General features: G+C 53.2%; 1 protein-coding gene and 1 long non-coding RNA gene across 2 annotated transcripts; both read right to left on the bottom strand.

The window, feature by feature from the left end:
• Window positions 1-11,153: 11,153 nt before the first annotated feature.
• Window positions 11,154-13,445, bottom strand: LOC119095059 (uncharacterized). Its single transcript, XM_037217958.1, has 5 exons — window positions 13,289-13,445; window positions 12,813-12,934; window positions 12,132-12,212; window positions 11,648-11,750; window positions 11,154-11,287 (listed from the first exon to the last, which is right to left on the bottom strand). The coding sequence occupies exons 1-5, from the start codon at window positions 13,371-13,373 to the stop codon at window positions 11,154-11,156; spliced, it is 525 nt and encodes a 174-aa protein (XP_037073853.1). The 5' UTR covers window positions 13,374-13,445.
• A 238-nt stretch (window positions 13,446-13,683) lies between these two features.
• On the bottom strand, window positions 13,684-17,487 carry LOC119095299 (uncharacterized). The gene is made up of 3 exons (XR_005093853.1): window positions 17,337-17,487; window positions 15,462-15,611; window positions 13,684-13,851 (listed from the first exon to the last, which is right to left on the bottom strand). It is a non-coding gene; the product is annotated as an uncharacterized LOC119095299 (long non-coding RNA).
• Between the last annotated feature and the right edge of the window lie 8,219 nt (window positions 17,488-25,706).

The following is a 25,706-nucleotide window of genomic DNA, read 5'->3' as shown; positions in this document are numbered from 1 at the left end:
GCCCGAACCGGCACAAAGTGAGACAAAGTGTTCGCTGTCCAGTCTGGCCCAGCGGCATCGGGTCGTCTGTTATTGCAAGTCCAACATCGTCTATCAGTCAGGGGGGAAGAACGGGGGAAAGCTTGAAACTTGTGTGATACAGGTATTTCATATATGAAGGGGTATTATGATGCTGGTGTCGGCAAGAGATGGTCAGCAAGTGCGTGACAGGAGTCAACTACACGTAGCATTCTCTCATACAGAAAGAAACAACAGGTGAGCCAACGCTGTGCTGAAAGCTGAACTGACGAATCTCCCAGCACTGACCCCATGAACAAACATCTGGAGTGTCAACAGGATGAGATGCAATCCTGGTAAGTTCGTTACTTAAAAATAAATCTTCAGATGTTTCACTGCGTCCGTCCACACATCTTCAGGCGCCTTAGCCGTGGATGTTCGTCCAGTTTTAAACCGGTGTGACGCATCCTACGAGAGATGCGTCCCGTGAAACGGATCCTACGCCGGCATGTCCAGCGACACGCATCTCCTAAGCCTCCTCCCGCGCGGGAGTCCGCAAGCACGGGGACAGCGCGCCTGCCACATGCGGCAGCGGCGCCACGTGGCGGACGTGCGCCCCTCAGCCTCACGTGGCTGCGCGACGCGGTGGACCGGGGACCGCGACCGCCACGGACCGCGGCGCGAGCCGAGGCAGCGCCGACGATCGGCGGTCCCGCCAGGCGGAACACAACGGTCCCTGTGCGGATATGGACGGGGCAGAACAGGCGCTGTGACAGCTAGCCGCCTTCAGTTCCCCCGTCAGCTTCCCGTGAGACGAGCGTTGTTAGGCCACGACACGCTGTGACTTGGGGACACCCAGCTCACCACACAGCGTGTGCGGACGAGTCTGGCGGCGATGTTTCGCTTGCGGCTGCAGCCGAACAGGTGCTGCGTGGCCGCCCAGGTGTCAGAGGTCCGCCGTGGGACGGCGAAGGTAACCACAGAGAGTGACAAAGCGGTAGCTACACGGATCAGTAAGCGGACGGCTGCAGCAACGGATGGACGGCGAGCGAGCCGGCTGAGAGGCAGCTCTCCAGCTGCATGGGAACACCAGGCCGAATGACCGGGCGCATAAATAACCCCGCGGACAGGTAGGTTGACAGCTGGGAACGAAATCGTCCGACAACCGGTCTAGACAGCCGGTCCAGCGTCTGTCCAGACAGCCGGCCCAGTGTCTGTCCAGATAGCCAGTTCAATGTGTCTGGACATCCGGTCCAGTATCGGTCTACACAGCCAGTCCAGTGTCTGCCTGGACAGCTGATCCAGCAGACTGCCTGCACAGCCGGTCACCTCAGCAGCCAACCGGCGAACTGGATCCCCAGCACCTTCTACAAAGCCGCGCTGCATGCCCATCAGACCAGCGCAATTAGATACACGGCCTGACATCTGACCAGCAGTCCAGCTGGACTGGACACATCGCCAGACACCTGACCAGCAGTCCAGCTAGACCGGACACACGGCCGGGCACCTCACCAGCAGTCCAGCTGGGCCGGACACACAACCGGTCACCTGACCAGCAGACTACCTGGCTGGACACACGGCAGGACACCTGACCAGCAGTCCAGCTGGACCTGACACACGGCCGGGCATCTGACCAGCGGCGCGGCTCGATCCCCCGCAGAGAGTGCGGGCGACCGGGCCACCTGGACGGTCCGGCGGAAGAGCGCCGGCCCGGCCGGTCTCCAGATGGCCCGAGCGGCAGGGACAAGGGGCGGCATGACGCAGGGCGGCCGCTCAATCGACGGCTAAGTGGTGCGCCAGCCGCTCCGGTCCATTTCAGCCAGTCAGGTGCGTCGCATTCCAGCGACGCCGCGCGCGACACGGGAGCACCACGCCGCCAATGAGAGTAGAGGGCGGTATCGTGTCCTCCCGGAGTTTTACGACACTGTTGTTGGATGCGGATCCAAATGAGGCGTAGCATCCGAGTACAGCGTTACTTTCCACGTCGTAAGCTGCGGTCAGGAGTCTCGGAAAAGTGAACTGTGAGCTGTAAGCAGGAGCCTCAGCAAGTCGCCGCGTGCCCCACCCGATCTAGCAGGGAAGGCCACGTCCTGGTGCACAGTGCAGGGTGTCAGTGCCCTGGTGCAGTGTGCTGGTTTGGCGCGCCGTGACTCCCGCGTATTTGCCCTCACACTCGTCCATCAAAATCACCAGGAGCATTTGAAATATTCAGCCACACATTTAACTATTCGCATTGGCCTTCCGGTACATTGAAGTCGGTGAAATGCTCAGAGCGACCCGGAATAGCCATGTAAGAAGCCCGGCATGCGTACAACGCTGATCACCTCGCCCTGATTAACTCAACTCGCAGCTCGCCCGCCGTTGGCGTTCCTGACCACACAGACACACAGGATCGATGGCCCGTGAACACCTCACACACCGCTGCCCTGCAGCCGAGTGCTGGCGCGCGTGCAGCGTCGGAGACCGCGACACCTTGTCAAGGGATGGTGGTCCAGCCACGTACAATATAGCCGAGGGGAGCCTCCCCATGTATTTCGAGTGGTCGCGCACCCCACCAGTCCGAACTTTAACCGGTGCCCAGAGACGCTCTGCATGACGGATTTTTTTTGAGCCTACCGTGCCCCCAATAATTTTGAGAATAGCTCCATCTCTGACGGCAGCATTCCAAAGACGAGCCGGCCACTCCGTCACAGCGTCACGTGTAACTCCCGCCCGCGCTGCTGCAACACACCCGACGCTGCGCACTGCAGGGGTCGGCCGGCCTTAATCCAGCACGTGACCTGCATACCGTGCCACCTCCGCCGCAGAGAACCGGCCGGCCCGGGGGCGCCGAATCAGCACAGTACGGCAGATCACGCCGCTTTCGCCGCATCCGCAGCTCGCCGGCCGCCAGTTCAGGCCGGCACTGATCGCCACGAATGCGCCGAGGGTCACTGCCTGAGGGGATGCGGGTGACAAAGTGCAGGCCGTCTGCGATGTTCGCTCAAGACGTCTGGTCGGAGTGGTGCTCTGAAAGTCTGGTCTGGTCGTTGCCGTCAAGGTCTTGGCTCAGTGTCTCTTACATAGAGCGTGCCTGAACTTATGATGGGGCATGGGACAAAAATGGTAAAGGTCGTATATGTTGAAGTAGCTTCGAAAAGAAGCCATGATAAAAGACAAATTTTACGGAGGGAAAGTCAAGGTAATTCAAACTGCTTCCAACCCCGCCGGTCCGTGACCACGCGTCCGACAACTACTCACAACAGAAGCTGTGACCATGTGCGAGCGAGTAGAATTGACAGCCATCGTCCTTTCCAACGGGACGAAGCCAAAGGCGCGGGTGCACCACACCTGCTGCCAACCTCCGACGGGCCGCGCGGCGCGGGGTGCCGCCTGGCTGACTCGGGGCCGATCAGCGGGCCGGGCCGCGGACCGGGCGACAACAGGAGCGCGGGCGGCCTTCGACCGTTTTGCCCTTAGCGGTATTGATCGCAGCAAGGCTTCCGCCGTCCGCCGGCCCAGACCGGCACGACAAACAGACGGCGGACTGGCCGCGGAGACGGGACGGTCCCCACTGATTGGTGACCCCGACCCCGGCGGCCGCACACGAGCGGTGCTTCCTGCTCCGGTTCGAGCCTCGTCATTGGATGAATCAGTCATAGCTACCACACCTTCTCTAGTGTCAGCTCTGGTTCAATGATGCGAGCAGCAACTGGTCTAAACGTGGAGCTTATCATAATATCGCCAACATATAATCTACTATTGAATGCTAATAAAACGCTTTTCGATAATATCCAAACGCGATTCCTGAAGAAGTGTACCGATCATGTCCCTCGAACCGATGTCATGAGCAGTGCTTGACAGCAGATACGGTCGAGGGAGGCATTGTTTACGTCCAGTACTGGGAAGAGAGCCTCAAATAATATGCGTTCCGCTACAGGCACGGAAATATTTCTTCCCAACAATTGCGGAAACATTACGCCTATTGCGTAATATACTTTTCATGCCAAATATACGTAACATCGAAAATAACGCCTGGCAGACCTTGATCGCCACAAAAATACTTATGTGTTTCAAAGCCGCAACCAACAAGTGCTTTGATTCATTTCTTTCAGCTGTTCCGTGCCCCACCCCCATCACGCCGCACTATACAGTGCCAGCTGACAGCTTCTTTATCCACCACAACGCGCTTCGAAAACATACCCTACAAGGTTAAGATTTCTCCTCTCAGACGACTTTCCCGGCGGCGGATCCCTCTGATTACAGCGAGCGCGTGCGCCGGAGGCGATCACGACGCGCCGGGGCCGGCCGCGGCGCCCCGGCTGGATGAGGCCACAGGGTCAGCCCGATCGGGACCGGGTGAAAGCCATCGGCGCAGTTCTCCGCAGTCGACGACGGACGAAAGCCGTGTCGCATCGATTCGCCCGCGTGTGTACACGGAGGCGTTTTTACATAGTGTCCCCGGCGCGTGATCTCCCCGCCCCCTCCCCCCGCGCACACCTCTATGAACTATAGTACATGCATGAGAACGTCTGCGAATAATACTGACCCTAAAAAATCGGAGCAGACACGTAGATATCAATCGACCGGGTGCGTGGAATGTCATTATAAGGCATAAAACAACTTGCGCTAGCTTGTAGCGTACTAGTCTGGGTTTTCGGTAAAGAAGAAATGCGCTGGACCCCCTGCCCCTCCCTCGTTGCAAAAGTCCGCATGCGACGCTGTGCGTGGGTCGGCGTGCTGTGCTGTGCGTGGTGCTGTGCGTGGGTCGGCGGCACGGGTAACTCTGGGCCGGTCTCAGCGGTGACTCAGCGGTCCGCTGTCCGCCAGACACCATGCCGATACGCCCCGGGCTGACGGGGAAACCCGTGAGGCATCGACACATCCGGCTGCCACACTGCTACCCATGATTCGTGGCCTCCAGCTGTCTGGCTTGGCTCCGTCTCAACAGCGAGTTCCGAGTACCATCGCGGTCGGAAACGCGCTGTTTCCAGGTTCGGAGCGTGGCACCGGTAATTTAATATCCTAATCATGCACCTAGTACTCGCCGAGGCCTTCGAGGTTTAGGAAAGTCACTTGGCACATCGCAGTCACAGGGACTGACATATTCAGATCATATATATATATATATATATATATATATACATATATATATATATATATATATATATATATATATATATATATATATATATATGCATATATATCCGCTGTAAAGGCCCAATGACTTCACAAAAGCACACACATTGTGGTCAGAGGAAAGTCACAAACCTTCGACCGTGACGGCAGGCATTCCGCAGCCACGACGCATCATTCCGCCCAAGACAAAGGCTGCACAGCCCTACCCTCGGGAGCATTCCGCGCACTAATTTGCGCGTGCCAGACCGCAAGCACCGCCCTGCATGACAAGCGTGTTGGGCGCGCGCCCGCGGTCATTCCAGCCAGCGGCCGCGCCGCACGGCTGGGGGTCAGCGCAGGTCGGCCACGGGGTGGGCGAATTATACACACATATGGGCGGCCCAGCAGCCCGGAGACTTACGAGGGTCGGCGGACGGGCCGGCGGCGGCTGGAGCGAGCCTCGACGGCCGGTGGGGCGTCGCCGTCCCCGCGGCGGCCCATGCCGCCGGGCCTCCGCGCGTCACTCGCCGCGTCGCCCGTGCGGCGGCTCGCTCACCAGCACCCGCGCGCGTAGCTCGGCTCGGCTGAGCCCGGCGGCCGCGCACCGTCGCCCGGCAGCGGACGCTCACGGGGCGACACCGCCCTCGCGCGCGCCGGCGCACCGCCCTCTCGCGCGGCACAACTGCCCCGGCGGCCGCCCGTCGGCCTCTGACGAGGGCGGCGGCGGCGGCGCAGTCAGCTCGTGCTGCGCCCGCACCGCGGTGGGCCGGCGTCGGGCAGCGGCGTCGGGCGCAGCAGGACGACTGATCGGCCGCCGCCCGCCGCTCTCCCGGCCGAGCGACTTGCTCGCCGGTGCCGTGGGGCCAGCCGAGGAGGCCCAGCGCAACTGCGACCGGCGCCCTGGCTTCGACGCGCCACGCAGCACCGGCCGTTCGCTGTCCGGTCGTGATGATAGCAGGCAAATACCATACTGTTCTGAGATGCGTGTCAACGATGCGGCTGTTTGGACTTCCGGTAGTGGTAGTGTTGGGATAATAACTCTTTGAAAAACGAGTACTTCTGTACGATTTTCAACAGCGCTACAGCTAAGCAGAGTTGGAAGGCTAGGCCCCTCTCCCCCCCCCCCCCCCCCCTCCTCCTTCACCAAACCCGCATTTTTCTGTTTTCATCGTAAATGGCTTCCGACAGCAAGTTATAAAAACTGCGTTTATGCGTTCTCATCGAGCTCCTCTCCTCCCGCCCTCAGAAACTCCTAGCAACGCACCTCGAGGGGCTCAAAATCCTGCCCCCTCCCCCCACACACAAACGAGTGCGGACGTCTCACTTCATGCAAGATGCCTAGCAGCAGCAACGGCAGTAGTGCAGTCGGCGGTTAGTGTAGTACACGACATCCGGCAGCAACACAAAAGCATCCAAACTTTTGGCATCCTTTTGTCTGAACCTCTGTAGTACTTAGTTTGCAGAGGCCAACTCCATTTCGATTATTTCTGCTATCCTGCGAGTTTTCTTTCATGCGGATGACCAACCCTTGTCGTGTCTTTACACCTTGTCTTATAAACCTTAAATCCTCAAATCTTGCCATCGAAAAACAAAGACGGAGCACCACATCTTGACCCGTTAGCGAAAGAAGAGCACCCATGAAGATGAGGCCGTTTGTGTTCACACAACCTCGTGGCCTCCAAGAGGCACTCCGCACATGCAGCTGACCATGAAGTGGCATTTAAATGGCGTGGAGTGGCAAGACATGGCTTGGAACGATGCTGAGCCCCGATGCCGCCAGCGGTATTTCGTCAACCCGCCACAATGCATGCAACATCTGCTATATTGGCATCGATTGATATCGATATCTGCATTTCTGCATCTTGTTATAACTGCAATTGATATTCCGGGCAATGTCACCCAGGGGGCGCTGAGGTGGCGTGTTTGACACTAATGATGACACCACATGTTGCGCGGTCTCAAAGAGCCTTCAGCAATGTACGCCTTCTTCGGGACCCATCACTATCTGTACTGAGGGATGTAGACCTTTCTAACTGGCACTGAACGAAAAAGCATAGCACGCAAAAACAAGCCCCTTCCTCCCATCATTTGTCATTGCTTAAATGCATCACACCTGTGTTATTACATCACCAAGCGAATGGGAATGGGCAGTCACAAGCATTGGTGGGTGCCCAGATGTCAGTTTGGGCTCTTCTTGGGGTCAAATATATCATGCATACTGCAGGACTAATATTGACCTCAAAGCTCACATAAAAATGGGGTATCATTCAGGTACATAACAGTCACTTACAATCTGGCACTCAATCACATGCGCAGACTGTCTACTCACCAACAGTGGTTTGTTGAGCTGAATGTTGACTTCAGGGATCAGAAGAGATTTATAGCCAGTTCAGAGGCATTAAAAACCAAAACAGCCAGAGGACATTTAATTATTATGAGTTCGTGTCTTCATTCAGTGACTGAAAAGTGGTAAAAGTCTTGATCAGAATGACTTGTGCATGCACCAAAAGATGATGAACAGCTGGCACCTTATGATGAAATATAAAACAATACCCTGCATATTGATAAATACAACACCTTGCATCAAACCCAACTCTAGGGAGATAAAGCCCAATGAATACTTCAGCCTTAAGCAGTTTGCACATTGTTCTTGAGTTAGAGATGTGTTGCACAGTCATGAAACAGACAAAGTGGTGAATGCAAAAAGTGTTGGAATATTCCCATCTTTCCCAAACTTCTACTCTCATCATGGCTGTTAGCATTTCAACATGATCAGTCTTAAAAAGATTGTCTGAAGAAAATAGTTCTCACGGAATTTTGGTAAAACATAATCCTGACAAGCCCCAAGTGAATTTAGTAGGCACTGCATGGTATCCTGAGCTATCCAAAGGCATTGGCAATGCCCAATGCTTTACAGGTTAACAATACTTACATAAATTACAAAAATACAGCATGGAAGATCCACATCATGCAGTGGGGAACCACACCAGATGTTTGATGGCTTACACTGAAAGTCTAAATGACACATGGTGCCTTATTGAATGAACTCAGAATAAACCAACAAGCTCAAATTATATTACAGGTAACAATTTATTCCAGTTGCCAGCCCAGTGTTTTGCATCAGAGTAAAAGGTCAGTATATGGATGTGCAGTGATATCAATCCCATCCCAACTGACATGCAAATAGGTGCACAGACTTCCTAATGCAACAACCTCAGGGGCAGTAATGTTGTTGAACTGGGGCATTTCAGTAAAGTTTGGACCGCCATCATATCCTCTGAAGAATTTGACAGCTGAAAAGCAGGTGCATATTGCTTATTGGAGATGAGGCATACTGTTATCCATGCTTTACGTAATCCAGAAACATGGACCACATAGCAGTTTTTATTACTGTGCACCAAAAGTTAATAATTTGGGTAGAATTTTGACTATTTGAGAAAACATCCTGCAGTTTACCTAAATGATAGAATCATTTAGACACATATGTAGTCTCTTGTGACCAAGACAAGCCTATAAAATGACAAAGCCAAAGCATTCATATCAGCAGAACAACTTCAAAAACACAGCATTTTCAATGATGTAAAATGTCAGTCAGCTGTTCAATCACACCCCCCACACTTGCATGCTACCATGAGCTCTAATGTTAAAGCCTTGTAAAAATAAATGCGCCTTCTTTGCTTGACACCTATCTGGCAATTATAAGCTGGAACCAGCAAATGAGAAGGCAGAAACTCAGTTCAGGCAATATAGTGTTAGTTCAGGTCATGTCATGCTTGGTTTACATGTCATTTGGCTACAAAAAATTTGCAACATTCTGAGGATGCATCATTATACTACCACCACAACATCATAACTCAGTGAAGGATTGGCTGTTAATGCAATGAATTGGTTACCCCACGCATTAATCTTGGGGCACTTCGGTTTGGGGCATGCATGCCTTTAAATTATGGTATAATTTTTTAGAGTAATTTCTCGTGCTACCAAGTGTGATGTGATATAATTATCTGCTCACTGGTTGGGTAAATGAGGGTGATATGACTGTTGACAATGATCCACACATTTAAGTATTGGCTGAAATATGAGCCTTCTGTTTTGCATTTGTCTCCCTAGAACCAGCACATCAGATGGTGTGCAATACTTTATTTACATATTGAAATAAGAGGAGCATGTCCACAAAGGGTTGCATTTGTTTATCACCGAGATAAGTGGAGGAAGTTCAGAAGAATTGCATGGCATCAACTACACAATAATTCAGACGCAAATCTGGGTGCTCCATAGATTGTTAATAAATAACTTACACTAGAACTAAAATATGAGGATATGCCTGGATATCACCTTTTCAAAAGCTGGGAAGCAAATTTATCCACCTTCATTAACAGAACTATGTTGAAATTGAGCGCACCCCATTAGCTTCCTGCTCCGAAGTACAATAACCACAAAAAAGCAGAATTTCATGACTCAAGGCTCAAGTCCCATGTCTCTCAACTCAGTCAACTCTCTTAACTCAACTCAACTCAGTCAACAACAAATCAACTCAAGTCAAGGCTCCAGGCACTAAGCACACCACATGCGCGATTGAATCACCTACCCACACGTAAATCGCAACGATGTGCCCATACACAACCACCCGCACGGACTCCAACAGAATACTGAAAAACAGCTTCGCTGTTAAAGCTGCGCCGTGTTTTGTCACTTCTGCGCAGAGGTCTAGGCTGCTTGCAGCTAAATTCTAATTATTGGCTTCATGCGGGCCGTTCATGGAATCACTAAAGAAATGGGATAGAAACAGTTCCGTACGATCGTGAAAACCATACGGTGGATGAGGGAAAAAGATGTAATTTCAGGAATTAAGAATTCAAATCCATAGCATTGCAGTTTAGGCACTTTGCATCCATATTCGTTACACAAATTCCGTCCGGGGTCCAGAGGGTAGGTGACTGTGGAGCATGATCCCCAACCCTTCATTATCATTGAGAATTTTATATCCGATCTATGAACGTTGACTGCAACAACAGCCACAGCTATCAATGGCTTCCCGTCCCCCATTTTGCAGGGTTTCCACCGCATCCGACCATAGCTAAAGCGGGGATGCTTACACAAAATACCTATATCAAGCCTGCTGCGCGCAGCGCGCGCACCGGAACAGCAAGTCCGCTCTCCTCACTGCGGAAGATCGCTTCATTACAACACGGCATTAAATAGAACTTAACCCTCCCCTCCCCTTCCCACCAAAGCACCAAAGCAGCAATGTTCGGTCGCCACCGCATTCATAAGCCCTACAATCGCGCATTTGGCGACCGCCCAACACCAACCGTCCGATGAACCTGGGCCGAGCGGATTCAAAACGGTATCGGAACACGGTGACCCACTGCAGCGGAATCTAACACTGTTCAACCTCGGATTCCACGTACCGCGCCTAGCGCTGCATGGTAATCTTACCAAAAAACTTCGAAGCCTTGTTCTACTTTTGGCCTCTATCAGGATCATTCAGACCCAGTCAGCACACTGCACCAGAGCAGTTTCGTAACAACAATAAAACAAGACATGGGCAGGTGTGACCCATATATTGCGCTAAACTCGTTCCGCAAGTTCAAAGAAAACCTGGGATGAGTCTCGTTCATGGAATGCGACTAATACCATGCCTCGATCAACTAAGTACATCTCACTTTCTCGCAGAGGAGAAACAACTCACGTCAGCGAAACATGGTATACGTTTCGAGCGAGGACGCCCGACGCCAGCCATGACGCGCGCACTCAATTCTACCACCTACTTCCGCCGGCTATACAGCCACGGCAAATACAAAACACGTGACACAGTGACGATGATTCGACTAAACTCAACCATGGCAGCATAAGGAGTTTGAACGACCGCTTCAGCTCCGTACAACACATAAAACATTAAAAATTACGGCCGGCCGGCAATTCCCTGCCTGGCCGGTCGTGGGATTCACTAAAACGTCCACCGATGTCCACGACGCCACGTCAGTGCCTTGGTCCAGTTCACTCTGCTGCGACGGCGCAGTCCTGCCTCCCGGACGTCCATCATCAGCGGGCGCGACTCACTGCGCCGGGCGGGCGGTCAGCAGCGGCGCCAGTGCCTTCACCCGCTCCACCAGCCCCTCCAGCACCTCGACCTGCCGCAGCAGCGCGGCATTCTCCTGCTCCAGCTCAGCGACGCGCTTCCCTGCGTGCTCTGCTCACGTCGCTTGCGCTGCTGCCGGCTGCGGCGCGAAGCCTCGTTGTTGTTGTCGCGGATGCGGCGGTACTTCTCGGCCGGCGTCGCGTCGGCGGCCGCCGGCGCGCGCCGGCGCCGCGTCGCGCCCGCCGGCGCCGGGTCGTCCACGTCCCTCGCCGTCCTGGACGACGGCGCCGGGGGTCGGCGCCGGGGCGGGCACCACCAGCACGTAGTGGAACGGCGCCGGCGGGCCTCGGTGGCGATCGGCAACCGGAGGCCTGCTCGCAGGCGGGCAGCCGCGGGAGCGGCCGGCGACGGCGCCAAGCTGGCGGCCGGCGACGATAGCACGCTGGCGGCCGGGCACGGCGAAGGTTGTACTGGCGGACGCCGGCGGCGGTGGCGGCGGAGAATCGCAGAACACGATGTTCGTCTCCTCCAGCAGCGCGCCCAGGTCAATCGTCGAACGAGAGATGGTCACCTCCTGCAGACGGGGAGGGAGGGGTCAGATCGGGGCACGGCGGCCGCCCACGCCCTCGCGCCGAGCGTGGCGCGCGGGCCGCGACCACGACAGTCGATGGCCCTAATCCTAACCCTGTTCAGCCCTTCATCCCCAACCGAAGTGAAATCGACCCGAACCCACCTGGTCTAACTCGGGCTGCGCTACTGCCATCACTTACCACCTCAGACTCCGGCCTCCTCGTCGTCCCCTTCAGCTCACAAGTCCACCGCGCCACCACACGGCGGCTCCGCGTCACAGCTCGCCTCCCTGCGTCACGGCACGCCTCCTCTGCGTCACAGTGCGCCTCATCAGGAGCAGCAGCAAGCGGCCGCCTAGGCCGCCGCCGACGCGTGCGCAGCCTACCTCAGCGGGCGCGGCAGGCTCGGCCGCAGCGGCCGTCGGCTCCTCCGGCGGCGACGCCTCCACATCCGCATACAGCTCCCGCTGTGGAACAGTTTACAGGCACGGTAACTGGTGGGAACATGCAAATGCACATATACACAACAGGCAGCATTACTACTATGAAGTTCGTTTAACTCGTTGACCATGCCAAATATAAAAGTCACAGGCAAACGTGGGATGGCCTTGTTGAATTTCTAACTCAATTCGACCCACTCTACTCAACACTATGAGGACCCTTTGCTTCTTGCCAGGCAAGGGCTTGCCGAAGTAGAACATTAGAGGTATATTTCTGCTTCTGGTAGTGGTGGTTCCTGGTAATAGTACCACCCCAGTTTGCCCACTGACCATATGATGCATGCCTTCCACGAGACACTCAGGACGTTACACGTGCCTTCCATCGCGCATGCGCGCTCGTGATGGCACGTTCCCAGCGCCTTGCCAAACAACCTGACATTTGCTGGTTCAAGCAAGATATCCTAGCTGAGCAACACTCACCAAGACCGCGTCTACCTCCATCCCCAGCACTCTACCCTTCCTAAGCACAACAGCATACGCCCAACCGCGCGCACGAAACTGCCACTCCTCTCCCCAGCGTCACAGCAGTTCACCACCTCCGGCCACCTCGCGGCGGATGGCACTTACCAACTGGTCGTCGCTGACGGCATCCATCAGGTGGCAGAGTTCGCTGAAGAGCGGGGCCGGCTCGCCGGCCGCCGCCGCTGGCGCCGGCTCCTCCCATGGCACGGCGACATCGGTCAGGTTGTCTGAAAACGGACACCGCTCCGTCACGCAGGCCCCCAAACACATTTCCAGGCGGAGCCCATGGTGCCACATAAGTGAAACCAGTGCTTGTTATCCACTGAAGACCCGGATCAACTCATTCCAGGAGCCGATCATGACAGACATGCCAGTACAGTGCTCCTTACGGAACGGATAGATCCCTTACGCATCTGCGGACGTGAGAATGAACGGAATGAAATGAAATAGATCCCTAATGACTCGGTGTATGTGAGAAAAGATCACAGACATCGGCTTCGGATCAAAATTCAGGCGGCACGAAATCAGGAGACGTAGAAAATCTCCGTGAATGTTTTGTCTTCAAAACATGAGTAACTCACCATTAGAAAAAGGGGACAGATCCAGCGCGAGATCTCCCCAGATCTCATTCATGAACTCCTCGGTGACCTCCCTCTCCATATCCATGGCAGAGGTGGTCAAAATCTCCTCGCTCGGCGTATCCGTATCGGCAATCAAATCGTCGCTCAGCGCCCAATCGCCCGTAACAACGCCGCGCCACTCTTCACAGAGGGTCGCTTCGCAGGCCTCTTGCCCGGGCTCTTCGCACAAATCCTCTTGGCCGGCTCTCCGAGCGCTGTGCCGAGCGGGGACGCGTCTGTCGCTGCAGTGGGAGACGCCTTCCGCTTCCGTGGTGCGCTGTCGCCGGTGCTCGCCGTCGTCAGGTCCAGCCACGTGCGCTCGTATTTGACAAGCCAGTGACGCTGAAGGCCTCCAGGGGCGCCGTCGTCTTCTCCACACCGGGGGGAGACCCGACGAGCTGGTCCATCCAGCTGGGGCTCGGAGGGCCCAGCTCCAGGCTGGGCACCTCCGGCCGCGCTCGCTTCAACATTTGAGAGCCATCCGAAGACGGTGAAACTCCTGACGTGGAACATATTTGGTTTATCTGAAACAGAGTGAGCCGGGCGAGAGGTTAGGGGCGGTGGCGACCACGCACATTGCGAAGCGGGTAGGCGGGCGACACTCCGAGACCGAGACGGGCCTGGTCCTCACCGGGCTGCGCCCGGCGCGCTCGCCATACAACTGCGCCCGCTCGCGCCGAGTACGGGGCCAAATGCACCACCCACACAAAACCCCGAAATTTTGACAGCCGGGTTCGTCGCATGGATACTTGATCTTCTTAATCTTCGGGTTTGGAGCCGCACTGCGGCTAATGTCTTCATGCCAACCAGCGACCGACTCTTCTCCCGGCTTCTTCTTCGCCTCGAGATTTTCTCTGCGAAGATGAAGTCGATGAAGCACTGCCGCTCTAGAACAGCAGCGGAGCGTGCGAGGCCTGAGCACGCCGCCTCTCCACCCGTGCGCGATCAACACTCGCCGCCAATCTTCCTGCATCACGAAAAGCCGAGTCACTCGCTTCGCCTGCCGCGCCACGTGCGCCGCCCGCGGAGAACCAGTCCCACCGCGCTGCGTGCGCCGCCCCGCGGAGAACCAGGCCCGCCACGCCGCGTGCGCCGTTGGCGGAGAATCAGGCCCACCGCGCTGCGTGCGCCGCCCGCGGAGAACCAGACCCCACCGCGCGTCAGCGGTGACAATGCCAGCTTCACAACGCGTCGCGGCGAGCACCCATACTCACTCCCAGCCGGCGCCCGAGTTTACCATTCTGGGGCGACGCTGGGACGGGCGGCCGAGGGTCATGGTGGCCGGGCAGCAGCTGTGCCGACCCTGGGTGCCTGTCAAGAGTGGCACCGGAGCCGTTAGCCCGGCTCGGAGCCGTCGGCTCCCGGCGCCGACACGGCTGACCCCGGCCTCGTCGGCACTGCGCGCGCTCAGACGCGCGGCTCGTGGTGGACCGCGCTATGGCAGACGCTGATACACTTCCGGTCGGGCCAGTCACAAACGTGCCGCAACAATCTAACCTCACCCCCAAATCACTGCAGATTACACCTGGGTGGTTCATGAATCTGCATCCATTCTGGGAGGCTGTTTCAAAGGCACTTAACACTGCAGTCAGGCCACAACTCCTGTAGAGACCTGAAGGCAACAACTGTAGAGACCTGACAAGTCTTCTTGTAACTGGTCCACAGTGACAACCTCTTCATGGTAAATTGTCACATACCACTCATTCAGGCATAGCACCTCACACTTGAATGGTGATCCTGGATTAGGGCACTCTTCTTCATTAGCAGCAACTACCTGCCCAATTCCCACTTCTTATCTGGGTATGATGGTGCACTTCAGACATTTCTCTGGCTCAAACCTTCCTCACAGGGACAATACACCATTCACCAAATGAATTGGTAACAATGAAGCATGGATGACAGTTCACACATGACATGTAAGAAAATCTATCCTACCTTTTAAGATGTCACACAAATGCAACATTAGTTCAGAAACACCAGCTAAGGTTAGTTGAAAAGTGTTGACTTGCAAATAATTAGATGATGTACATCAAATAACTACATAATTGAACAGCATTGTTCCCACACTTTCTGATATCATGACCAACAGCAACACATTAAACCACACAATACTGAAGCACACTGGACTACTCACTTGGGTTGTATCAGAGAATGAAAGGAAATGTTGCCTCCTTGAAAGCCTAATGAAAAGATGGCCTTATCTCAAAATAAGGCCCAGGGCAACAACAGCCAGTCACCAGTCCTGGAGAAAGTTTCTGTTTCCTCCAACCAGCAGCAGTAGAAGCTGGAACACACAAACAATTATGTGATGCAACAATACACAAGCAGACTGAGATGTACATTGTTATCAAATACAGAATGGAAGAACTACACATGGAATTAACACAAGCAGGTGACACAAAGATGCCTTTAGATTCACTTGTCACCCAGCCAACTCAAGATAATGCATGTATGGTGCATGCAAATTTACTGACTCTTAGCCAGACCACTCCATGCATTGTTTTGTTAAACGCAACATCTGAGTGCTGAGAATGATAGGTTATATATTTTGGCAGGATTCCTAATGAATGCACAAACTATGATATTTTAATGTGTCTGATTGCAAACCTGCATAATATTTTCTTAGAGTGAAACTAAGTACCTAACAATATTGTGAAGCACCAATTTTTTTTTTAACTTTGTTTGAAGCACAAAACTTAAGATATTACTTCAAGCAGATGCAATTTTTAGTCCATGGCCCACAAGAAACTTCAGTACACTTTTGTTGGCATCCATACATCATATTATCTTACATCTAAGTCCCTAGGATGATGGGATCAGCATGTGTTAAACATACTATTGTCAGCAGGGCACCTGATCTTAATGTCACTTACCAGGTCAACCATCAACTGAAAAATTTTCCATTCAACAAAAAGAATCCAATTCTCTCTTGGTTTCATATAATAACTGATTATGCATTAATGCCTGTCTGATCACATAAGCATATCCTGAAGGCCAACAGCTAGCAAAAATTTTGGACTGATGTATCATTCCATTATAAGGCTGCTATTTCATACCAAAATAACATAAACACAAACCTCTGATTTCTCAGAACCATGGAGGGTGATTTGAGGCAGGTGGGGACCATTGCCCCTGCCCTATGGTGCTCATGCTAACCAAACCTAAGATAATCAAATAAAATTTTATATTGAATCAAATTTGGGTCATGCAGTTTTGCATAATCCAGATACCAAAAGATCAAAAACATACTGCACAGAGCAAGCCAAAAACATGACAAATAAATGTCTCCCACACCCAATATTTGCACATAAGACCAGCAGCCCATGCAGTCAATATCGATAGGGCACCCATACAATTTAAGTTGATGCACCCTAAAACCTAATACCTAAAGCTCATAACCATGGGAAGGGCAAGAGCCAATACTAAGCTGGGCAATGCATCCCACAATGGCTACCTGATGAGGTCCCACCTGATGACAATCAATGATCATTACATGGCTTATGACACAATCTTGTACCATAGATAATTGAATCACTTTCTTGGAATGCCAGTGTTCACCTTTGGGGCTTACACAAACACTTAACTTCTGCATCTTTAACCATCAGTACCTTTTCCTGTGACACTCACTAGTGTGAGGTAATTTAATAATAGCATGATGGTATTTATTCTCAATAAAACTGAAATGAAAAAATGCAACAAAACATTGAATGTGACATTGAAATAATCAACCAATTGCAAACCAGGCTAAGGTGACCTCCTAGGCCACCACCCCAGATCTCAAATCAATCCTATGTGGCAAAATAACCCCCCCCCCCCCCCACATGAGCCCTCCCATCATTATGAACGTCTCCAAGAATTCTGCGTCTCTGAACCCATTGGTGTGCATACGAGAAGCAACCACAGCATACACAAGCGGCTAGCGGTTTGTGGAGGCGGGCCCAATCCGTGTGCGGACAACCGACTTGCGAGCCTCTGCCGCGAAACACCAAGACTTGCCTTAGGCGCTCACCTCTCCGGACGCCCGGAGGGACCTATATCCCTTTAGTATCCTCAGTGCCACACAATCAGAGGGCACCTCAAACAGGAAATACGTCCACTTCAGTCCTTGCGAGCGGAACCCATTCGTGCGCCGAAGCCTAAAGGCCAAGAGAGAGTGGGCGAGTACCGCGACCTCCTACGGAAACTCATACGCTGGCAATGACGAAAGGTGGTGCAATCATCGACAGGAACTAGGAAACCAGAAATACTTCTGAGAATATCTATCCAAAAACTAGTAAAAAGTGTTGTGGTAAATTTTTAAGCATTAAATACCGACTAAAAGACATAATTTTTATCGTATACTCTTCAAGTGAGCTCAGCATGGTCGAAAATGGAGGCATGGACTGATACTAGCTTCTAAAATCCTCCGGTGTCCTAGTATAGCTCCGGATATCGACTCAAACTGGCAGCTGTTCATGACATCACTTTTAGCCAATGACAGCACCGAACGATGACGTGATCGTGGCCGCGACCCGCACCGACAAGTTGTGCTGCCCGGCACAGACGACGGGGGATTCCCGTATTCTAAGGCATAGGATTGAGCATGCAAGGAGGTGCGCGCGCGGAGTAGTTGTCGGTATCTGGCCGGTGGTCAGTTCCGGAGTATGAAGGACTTCAACAGCCCATAGAGCTGGCCGTAGGACGCATTACGGAGTCCTGTGCAGGCAGAGTGGGCGCATGTTCCGTCAGGTTTCGCGGGCCCGAGGCACCTCTTGGACCTACGGTTTAGGGCCCGGTTGGAGAGCGCGAATGATCCGAAAGGCCTGCTGGAGGTCGTGTTCAGGGGCTCTGGCCTGTAGGGCCTGGCACTCCAATGCCAGCCAGATGGTTCTGCCCGCTGATCAGGGTCTGCCCGCTGCCCGCCTCATCTGCCCGCTGACCGTGAGTCGATAAGGGCCCATATGGCGGTTAGGCACCACCAGCCACGCACAGTGGGTCTCGCGTCTTCATGGGCCTGAGGGTTTATTTCCCAAGCAGGGTCATAGCCAGAGGTAGTGATCTGTATTGGTTGGGGCTCTAGCGTCCGTTTGGGCCCACAGCGCCTAACTGGGGACCCTGTGTTGGCAAGGGGCCCCAAGTCGGTCAAAGGTAGTGTTCGAGAGGGCTCAAAAAGCCTGGAGGGCCCATCGGGACCGACGATCAAGCGCCCGATTGAAGGGCCTGCCGAGACGGGCCCTCAAGTGGCAATCAGAGGGCCTTTTGTGCTGATACGGGCCCCTTATGAGAATCGTATGAGTCGATAAGGGCATATATGTCGGTGAGGCAACACCGGTACCGCATTCTTACATTGGGTCGGGGCCCTATGTCATATGCCATATGGGCCCTTATCGACTCACGGGGCCTCTGTCAGGAATCCGGGGTGCCAACAGAGGGTTCTGTGTTCGCAAGAGGCCCCGAGTCGACCGAGGGAAGTGTTCGATGAGGTCCGTAGAGGGGCCCGGACAGCAGACCGGAACCGACCATCAAGTGTCCGGTTGAAGAGGTTAAGGTCCCGAAGTACTGTGTTTTGACCACATAAGGAATCGTGTCTCATAGAGCCTTGCCCAAAAAAATATCAGTTAGCGATCCTCCTGCACCGTTTCAGGACCCCCGAGACAATGCGGGTGCATAAATCGACCAGAGACCGCCAGCACTGAGCGGTTGACTCCCTGTCAGTGTGAAACCGGGACCGGGGGACCCTGTTCCCAAGCAGGAGCAAGGCCGGGCCCGCGATTTGCATCAAGCGAGTTCACTGAAACCGCAGGAGGGTCGGTCAGGGCCCGCAGTGCTTAACGGGGGGGCCTGTGTTGGCAAGTGGCCGGAGTCCCCAGCAGCCGTGTTGGCGGGGGTTCGAAATGGGGCTGAATGGCTCGTCGGGACCAAAGATTAAGGTCCCGATTACACTTGGGGCTGCCCCTTCCCCTCCCCCGTACCGTGAGGTGGAATTTTGGTCGGAGGGTTTTATAAGGGCCCTCTCAATAGGGATATCTGTACCTTTTACATGGGGTCTTTTATAAGGCCCCGATTACACTTGGGGCTGCCCCTCCCCTCCCCCGTAGTACCGTGAGATGAAATTTTGGTCGGAGGGTTTCATAAGGGCCCTCTTAATAGGGATGTCTGTACCTTTTACATAGGGTCTCTACACGGCGCCAAAAAGTAGGCTCCGTGTCTGCCTGTGCTCTTGGGACCCATGTCTCAAGCAGGAATGAGGCGGGAGCCCAAGATTTGCACTGTTCAGGATCCCTGCCGCAATAACAAACTCCTGTGTCGGCCAGGGACCACAAGGGGCCTAACAAGGGTCCTGTGACGGCAAGTGGCCCCGAGTTGGGCTGGAGCCATGGGGAGAGGCCCGAAGGGTGGCCGAAAGGTCTCTCGAGACCAAAAATGAACGGCCTACTTTGTAGGCTGAAGGGTCGGAAGGGTATGAGGTCACACTTAGGACCCCCCCCCCCCCTCCCCCCCCCCGTAAGACCGTGATCTCAAATGTTAGTTACGGGCCTCCTGCACCGAGTGGGGACCACTGAGGCAGTGAGCTCTTCGACTTCGGCCAAAGGTCACGAGCACCAAACTGTCGGTTCCGTGTAAATTTGAGTTCTGGGGCCCATTTCCCAAGCAGGAACAAGGCAGCTACCACGATCTACATTGGTCTGAGCTCCTGCAACAGTGCGGCGCTCCGGTAGTGCTTAAAAAGTGTCCTGCGTCAACAAGGGGGCTAGAGTTGGCCAGTGGAACATTTGCTGAACAGGGGTGGGGTCAAAACTCCGAACAGCAGAGGGCATCCTGCGCTGGTCGTAGGAGAGGGTCTCTGAAAATGAAAATGAAAATGAAAGCTGATGGCAATTGTTCACATTAAGGCATTAAAAGAGTGCCGTGCCAGTCGGGGTCCCCAGTCCCGAACGGTAGGCCCTCCAACTTAATTCCAGCATGGGCCGTTAAGCTTAACTGGAGTCCATGTGCAAGTCATTGGACCACTTGCGGCGATTAGGGATGTTGTTGCGTCAGTACGGGGCCATGCGTCGGTCCGGGGTCAATTGCGGACTACGCGTACCAGAAGGCCTCCCGCGTCCGGGTGGGGGACCGATGTGATATGGTCTATTATTCTTAGGGCCTCCGGACTAGCCAGGGATCCCGTCCCCTATCGCCAGAATGGCAGCCGGAAAACATCCCTCAGTGGGATGGAATGGCCCTTAAGCCCTTCAACTTGAACAGTAATGTACCCCTTGTGTTCTTCTCAAGGGAGCCCATTCCCGGAAAAAAGTAAGGATCTCAGTAGTGTTGAATAAAGTGGATCGAATTCAATCAAAAATTGAACAAGCCTATTCCATGTATGCCTTAGAGCGTTGACTCTTTAGCAGAACTGACTAGTGAAACAAATTGCATTAGAAAGCTTTGACCCTGTGCACCCGTGATCTCGGGAGAAAGGACAGCGAGTGTCGGCGTTGCAGTTCCATTATAACCCAATGGCGTCAGACATTGCAAATAACACCAGGCGGCTTGCGCCGTGCGCCTGAGAACGACCGTCGTGAAATGATGCTTCCGAATGTCCTTCAAAATTAGCGTACCGTCCAAAAATTAGGCTGGAGATTTTTTCACAACTTGGAGATCGTCTGCTGGACAGAATTTTGGCTGCGGTAACACGAAAAATGAAGATTCTTTCTTTACTCTTCCAGTTCAACATCCAGATTTCAGCACCACTCCGCGGTGCTGTAAAGGCCTTTCTTCTTCGTCAATATGAAAATCGCACAGGTGACATGTACGTCCGAACCACCAATTAAATGCTCCATGTGATGTCCTAAAGCGCTCAAAAACACTTATTTTAGATGCGCCATCAATTTTGTCAGCCGTTACACATGGCTTAGTGTTAGCCACGGGGCCGACGCTCCGTGGCTTATAAAGGTTGCAGCGCCTGATGTCGAGGTTTTTGTTTCTGAGATTCGCGAGTGGGCGTGTTGAAAACTATGTCGCACAGCTTGTATCACTGATCGGTTGTGACCAAATGTCGAGCACTTCCAGACAAACATGGCTTGGTCAGTTGATGCAATTTGTTGGCAGATTTCTATAGGACCTTGATATCTGAGGTTGATAAATTCAAGCAATTTTGATATTAAGGTGCCTTCTGGGTTCTGCTCAAGTTATAGAAGAAAAGCAGAAAAAAATGACAACCAAAAACATCTTATTAACGACTGGCCAAATCCGCGATTTCCTTTCGGACGAGACTTTCACAATCACGGAGCCTTTGTCAGCCCTGTGTCCCCCCTCCCCTCCTTGCCAAGGCTTTGTCTGTGCCCCCGGCCCGCAGTGACGGACTCTCAAATGTCAGTCAGACGACCTGTTACGCCGATCGCGCTCCTGGGACGATGAGGACCCCCATGTCGGCCAGGGACCATAAGTACCGATTAGCCGGCTCTGCGTCGGTCTGAGCCTGGCGCCCTCTTCCCAAATATGGACAAGAACGAAGCGCGTGGCTGTTGCTGACGAGCTCTCGCATTAGTCGGAGCCTCTGAGACAATACGGGCACCTATGGCGGTCAAGCCACCCACAGTGCCTGACAGGATTCTAGCAGGGGTCCTGTTTCACAAGGGGACCCGGGTTGGCCGGGGGCACATTTTACGATCAGGAATGAGTGGCGCTCCCGAATGTCAGGGGTTTCTTGCGTTAGCCTTATTAAGGAGAAGGTAAGAAGAAATCTGGACACTGATTAAGATCGGATGTGCAATAAAACAAAGCCGGGACTCTGTGTCGTAGGGAGCCCCAGTATTTAGCAAGGTTCCCTCTGCCCCGTTTCAGTCAAGGACTGAGATGAGCTGAGCCGGAGTCCCTGTGCCAGCTTTTGAACTCTCCTTGCCATTAATGAATCATTTTTTGCGTCACTGGGGCCCTTGCATCCATCCGAGGCCTACCGAGGCCCATCCATCCTGCCTCAGTCAGAGGGCCTCCCGCGTCAGGGACTGAACCGATACATGAGATATCCCTCTGAGGGTCTCCTGATAGACAGGGGGGGGGGGGGGGGGGGGCGCCGGCCTCTGTGTCGCCAGAATGGCAGCCGGTTGGTACCCCAGGCTGAGGCGGAGCGGCCTTCAGTCCCTGACCGGAACAGGTTATGTGCCCTCCAGTGCTCTACCCGCCAGGTCCTCTGACTGGGAAGGTGCAAGGTTTCTCAGTATTCAACAAGGTGAATCGAAAAAGGTCAGAAAGTTGAATCGCGGGGTCGGCGCCATGCTTGCCTGAGAACGTCCGTCTTCTCCAGAATCGGTTAGAGACGAAATTGCATAACACAATTTGAGCATGCGCAATCTTTACGAGCAGAAATACCGATTCCCGGCGTTGCAGCTTCTGTGGAATCGAGCAGCGCTGAGTGCCGCGGGTAACATCAGGTGCCGTCGCGTGCGAGATGAACATGTGTCGGGAAATGGTGCTCCCGAAAGCCCCTTAAAAGCTATTTGCACAGTTCAATTGTAAGACTCGGGCACATATTCCATCTGTTAAATTTTGAGGGCTAGGTAAACCCCGACCCGAAGTGTTTTTCATACGCACGAGTTGATTTCATGCAGGCTTCGAACTGACTGCTTTAAGACGCGTGGTCTTTTTGACCGTTCGTTCGCCCATGCCTCGTGTCATAATGTGGCGCAGCCTACACGAAGCCTGTAAACGTTGGTGAGCGTCGGCCTTTTCGCCCCTAAAGACTGCGAGCGTGCATGCTCAAACACATATCTCATGTTGCTGTTTGCATCATTCGATTCAGAAGAAAGGGTAAACATTTTTGACAACAACAAATAAAGCAAAATAACAACAAAACATTTACAACTGATTTGCGGCCAAAACATGTAGATGTGCCTATTCAAATCGGGGCTTGGTCTCTGTTAAGCAATACGCTGTCGACGTTTAGCATTCACCTATTGTCCATTTTGATCGCTATGATTACCTGTGTTTACGCCAACAACAAATCGTCATTTGAATATTTTTCATTTCGATGCAAAATGTGTCAAATCGTGTGACTCAACACGCTGAATGAGGAGCTAATATCAATTCTTATCGAATGTCTCAGAGCCTAACCAGTATCCGTCAGAACCTAATGTATTTTCGACTTATCGGCCTACGACAGTTTTCATTGGCAGCTTTTTCCTTCCAGAACTAGCCGCGTGACATTTAACCCTTTGGTCCTCCGCTGCTGCTGGGCAGCGTTCCAGCGTCGCGATACAGCCGCGGCGCGCATCACAGGGGCAGACGGGCGATGTTTTCGTGACGACGCATCAACGCATTCGAAGCTGTCCTGTTCAACCACCAACCGACGCGATGCTGGCAGGAAAGAGCCGCGATGTAGCCCCAGCCGTGACACGCACCACGGACAGCTGGCGGGCCGTGTTTCCGCGGTGACGCGTCAACATAGCCTGCATTGATCACACTGTCGGGGCCTGTATGGTGTGCGCCACCAGCCGATGGAGCAGGTGGACGGCGGGGCCACCGTTCACAGACAATGTAGGCAGGCACACATGAACGCCACCGGTCGCGTTGGCGAAGTTCGTGTGTTGGCGTGTCGTGCGTTAAATGTCGTTGTATGGTGGTGATGGTGCGATGGGGACCCGACAGAAATGCTAAGTTGTTGACGTCACTTGCTTCATGCATCGATAAAGGTGCAGTGCTGAAACATCCAATTTCGGGGGGCCGGATCCGCTGTGTTCCGGGGGGCCGGATTCGAAGTGCGATGCGATCTGTCGCATCCCTGGCAAATTTCGGGGGGCCGAATCTGAAGTGCTATGCCATTTGTCGTATCTCTGTCAGTACGCGCAACGCATGATGCGCCGTGGCGCTGAAGGCGGTGTCCGCTCCGTTTTTCCTCGAGGCGTTATACACAGCGTACGTGCCGTGCTCCACGCGGCCGTAATCGCGAGCCCGTCTGCTGCCTGCCTTCGAGTGGCAGGGTATCGCGCTTTACCGCTTGATGGAAGCATGAACTTTTGGTGCGGATTATACCCAATTAAATGGAAGCATTCATCCGTGGTCCCGCTGACGGTGGTTTTCCGGCAGAGCCACCGTATCGGTGGGTGGTTACCAATGTGTTTCAGTTTTGTACGAGAAGTCTCATGAACAGTCGAAATCTTCACGAGCTTCTGCGTTTGACCTTTTATGACATTCTAATTTCACGGCAGTCAGAAACATGAGAGCGCTGCGGGGAGAAAAACGTAGACGCTGTTAAATACAATAAAATGTTCATACAATCGCAAGTTGAAAATGCGAAACAGTCTTCCAATGTACGTGCCAGAGCACGAGAGCACACCAAATAGTCGTTTGGTGAGTGTGCCAGGGCATGAGAGCACACCGGACAGTCTTCCAGCGTGTGTGTGGGCAATGGTATATAAGAGGTTATGAACATGAGGATTTCTGATACGTTAGGAGTTGCGAACATTAAGGGTTATGGTACATTAGAGGTCATGACACATTAGTAGTTGTGATACATTAGGTGTTTCGAGCATTACGTGTTATGACACATTATTGGTTACGAACATGAGGTACTGCGCTAATCCCCTCCACCGGCAGAGCAGTCTTCCAGTGTATGTGCCAGAGCACGAGAGCTCACCAAGCAGTCTTCCAGTGTATGTCAGAGCACGAGACCACACTGAGTCCTCCAGTGTGTGTGTGCCAGAGCACGATAGCACACCGAGCAGTCTTCCAGTGTGTGTGCCAGAGCACCAGAGCACATCGAACAGCTCTCAATCATTGCATCGCTCATCGGCATTAGGATTTGTTCTTTTGTGACCGCATGTTAAAATTGAGGAGGCCATAACGGCCTATGTTGAACTTCCGTGGCAAACAACTATTCTGAAGCGCTTGTTACTTAACAGACATCAGTTATGCCGCTGCATCAGCTCTGACAACGCACATGTTTGAGCCTGCAGCAGATTGGACTTTGCACAAATGGTTTTCACTATGTATATATATATATATATATATATATATATATATATATATATATATATATATATTATCATGCCCTTCTCGCGCATGCTGTGATATTGGTAGCGTACAGGTCGATTGCCGTCGGGCCAGTTTAGAAGCCTGCAGACGATGCCACCTACATCATGAAGCTGGTTTCTTGCCTTATGCATAGATTGAAGCATCCAGGTGTGGAGGATAGAGGAGTAACTAAATATAAGATGAATGCCGTGGTCACGTTGCCATCAGGATCTAACGGAAGTTCCGTCGGCCGTAACGCACACCAAATTAATGCGATGCAATTCCATGCAAGCACGCTTTGAAGGACTGTGCTGCATGTTCAAACAGTATGCTACTTTTTCAAAATTGTAGCGTATGATTTCAAAGCAGAAAGTGCGCCCTCTTCCATCTGGTGGCGGATTTCTACAAC

This window comes from Pollicipes pollicipes, unplaced genomic scaffold (assembly GCF_011947565.3).
Source record: "Pollicipes pollicipes isolate AB1234 unplaced genomic scaffold, Ppol_2.1 Scaffold_4219;HRSCAF=4965_pilon_pilon_pilon, whole genome shotgun sequence".
Taxonomy (NCBI): domain Eukaryota; kingdom Metazoa; phylum Arthropoda; class Thecostraca; order Pollicipedomorpha; family Pollicipedidae; genus Pollicipes; species Pollicipes pollicipes.
The sequence above is the reverse complement of the archived record's forward strand: the minus strand, read 5'-3'. Positions and strand labels throughout refer to the sequence as shown.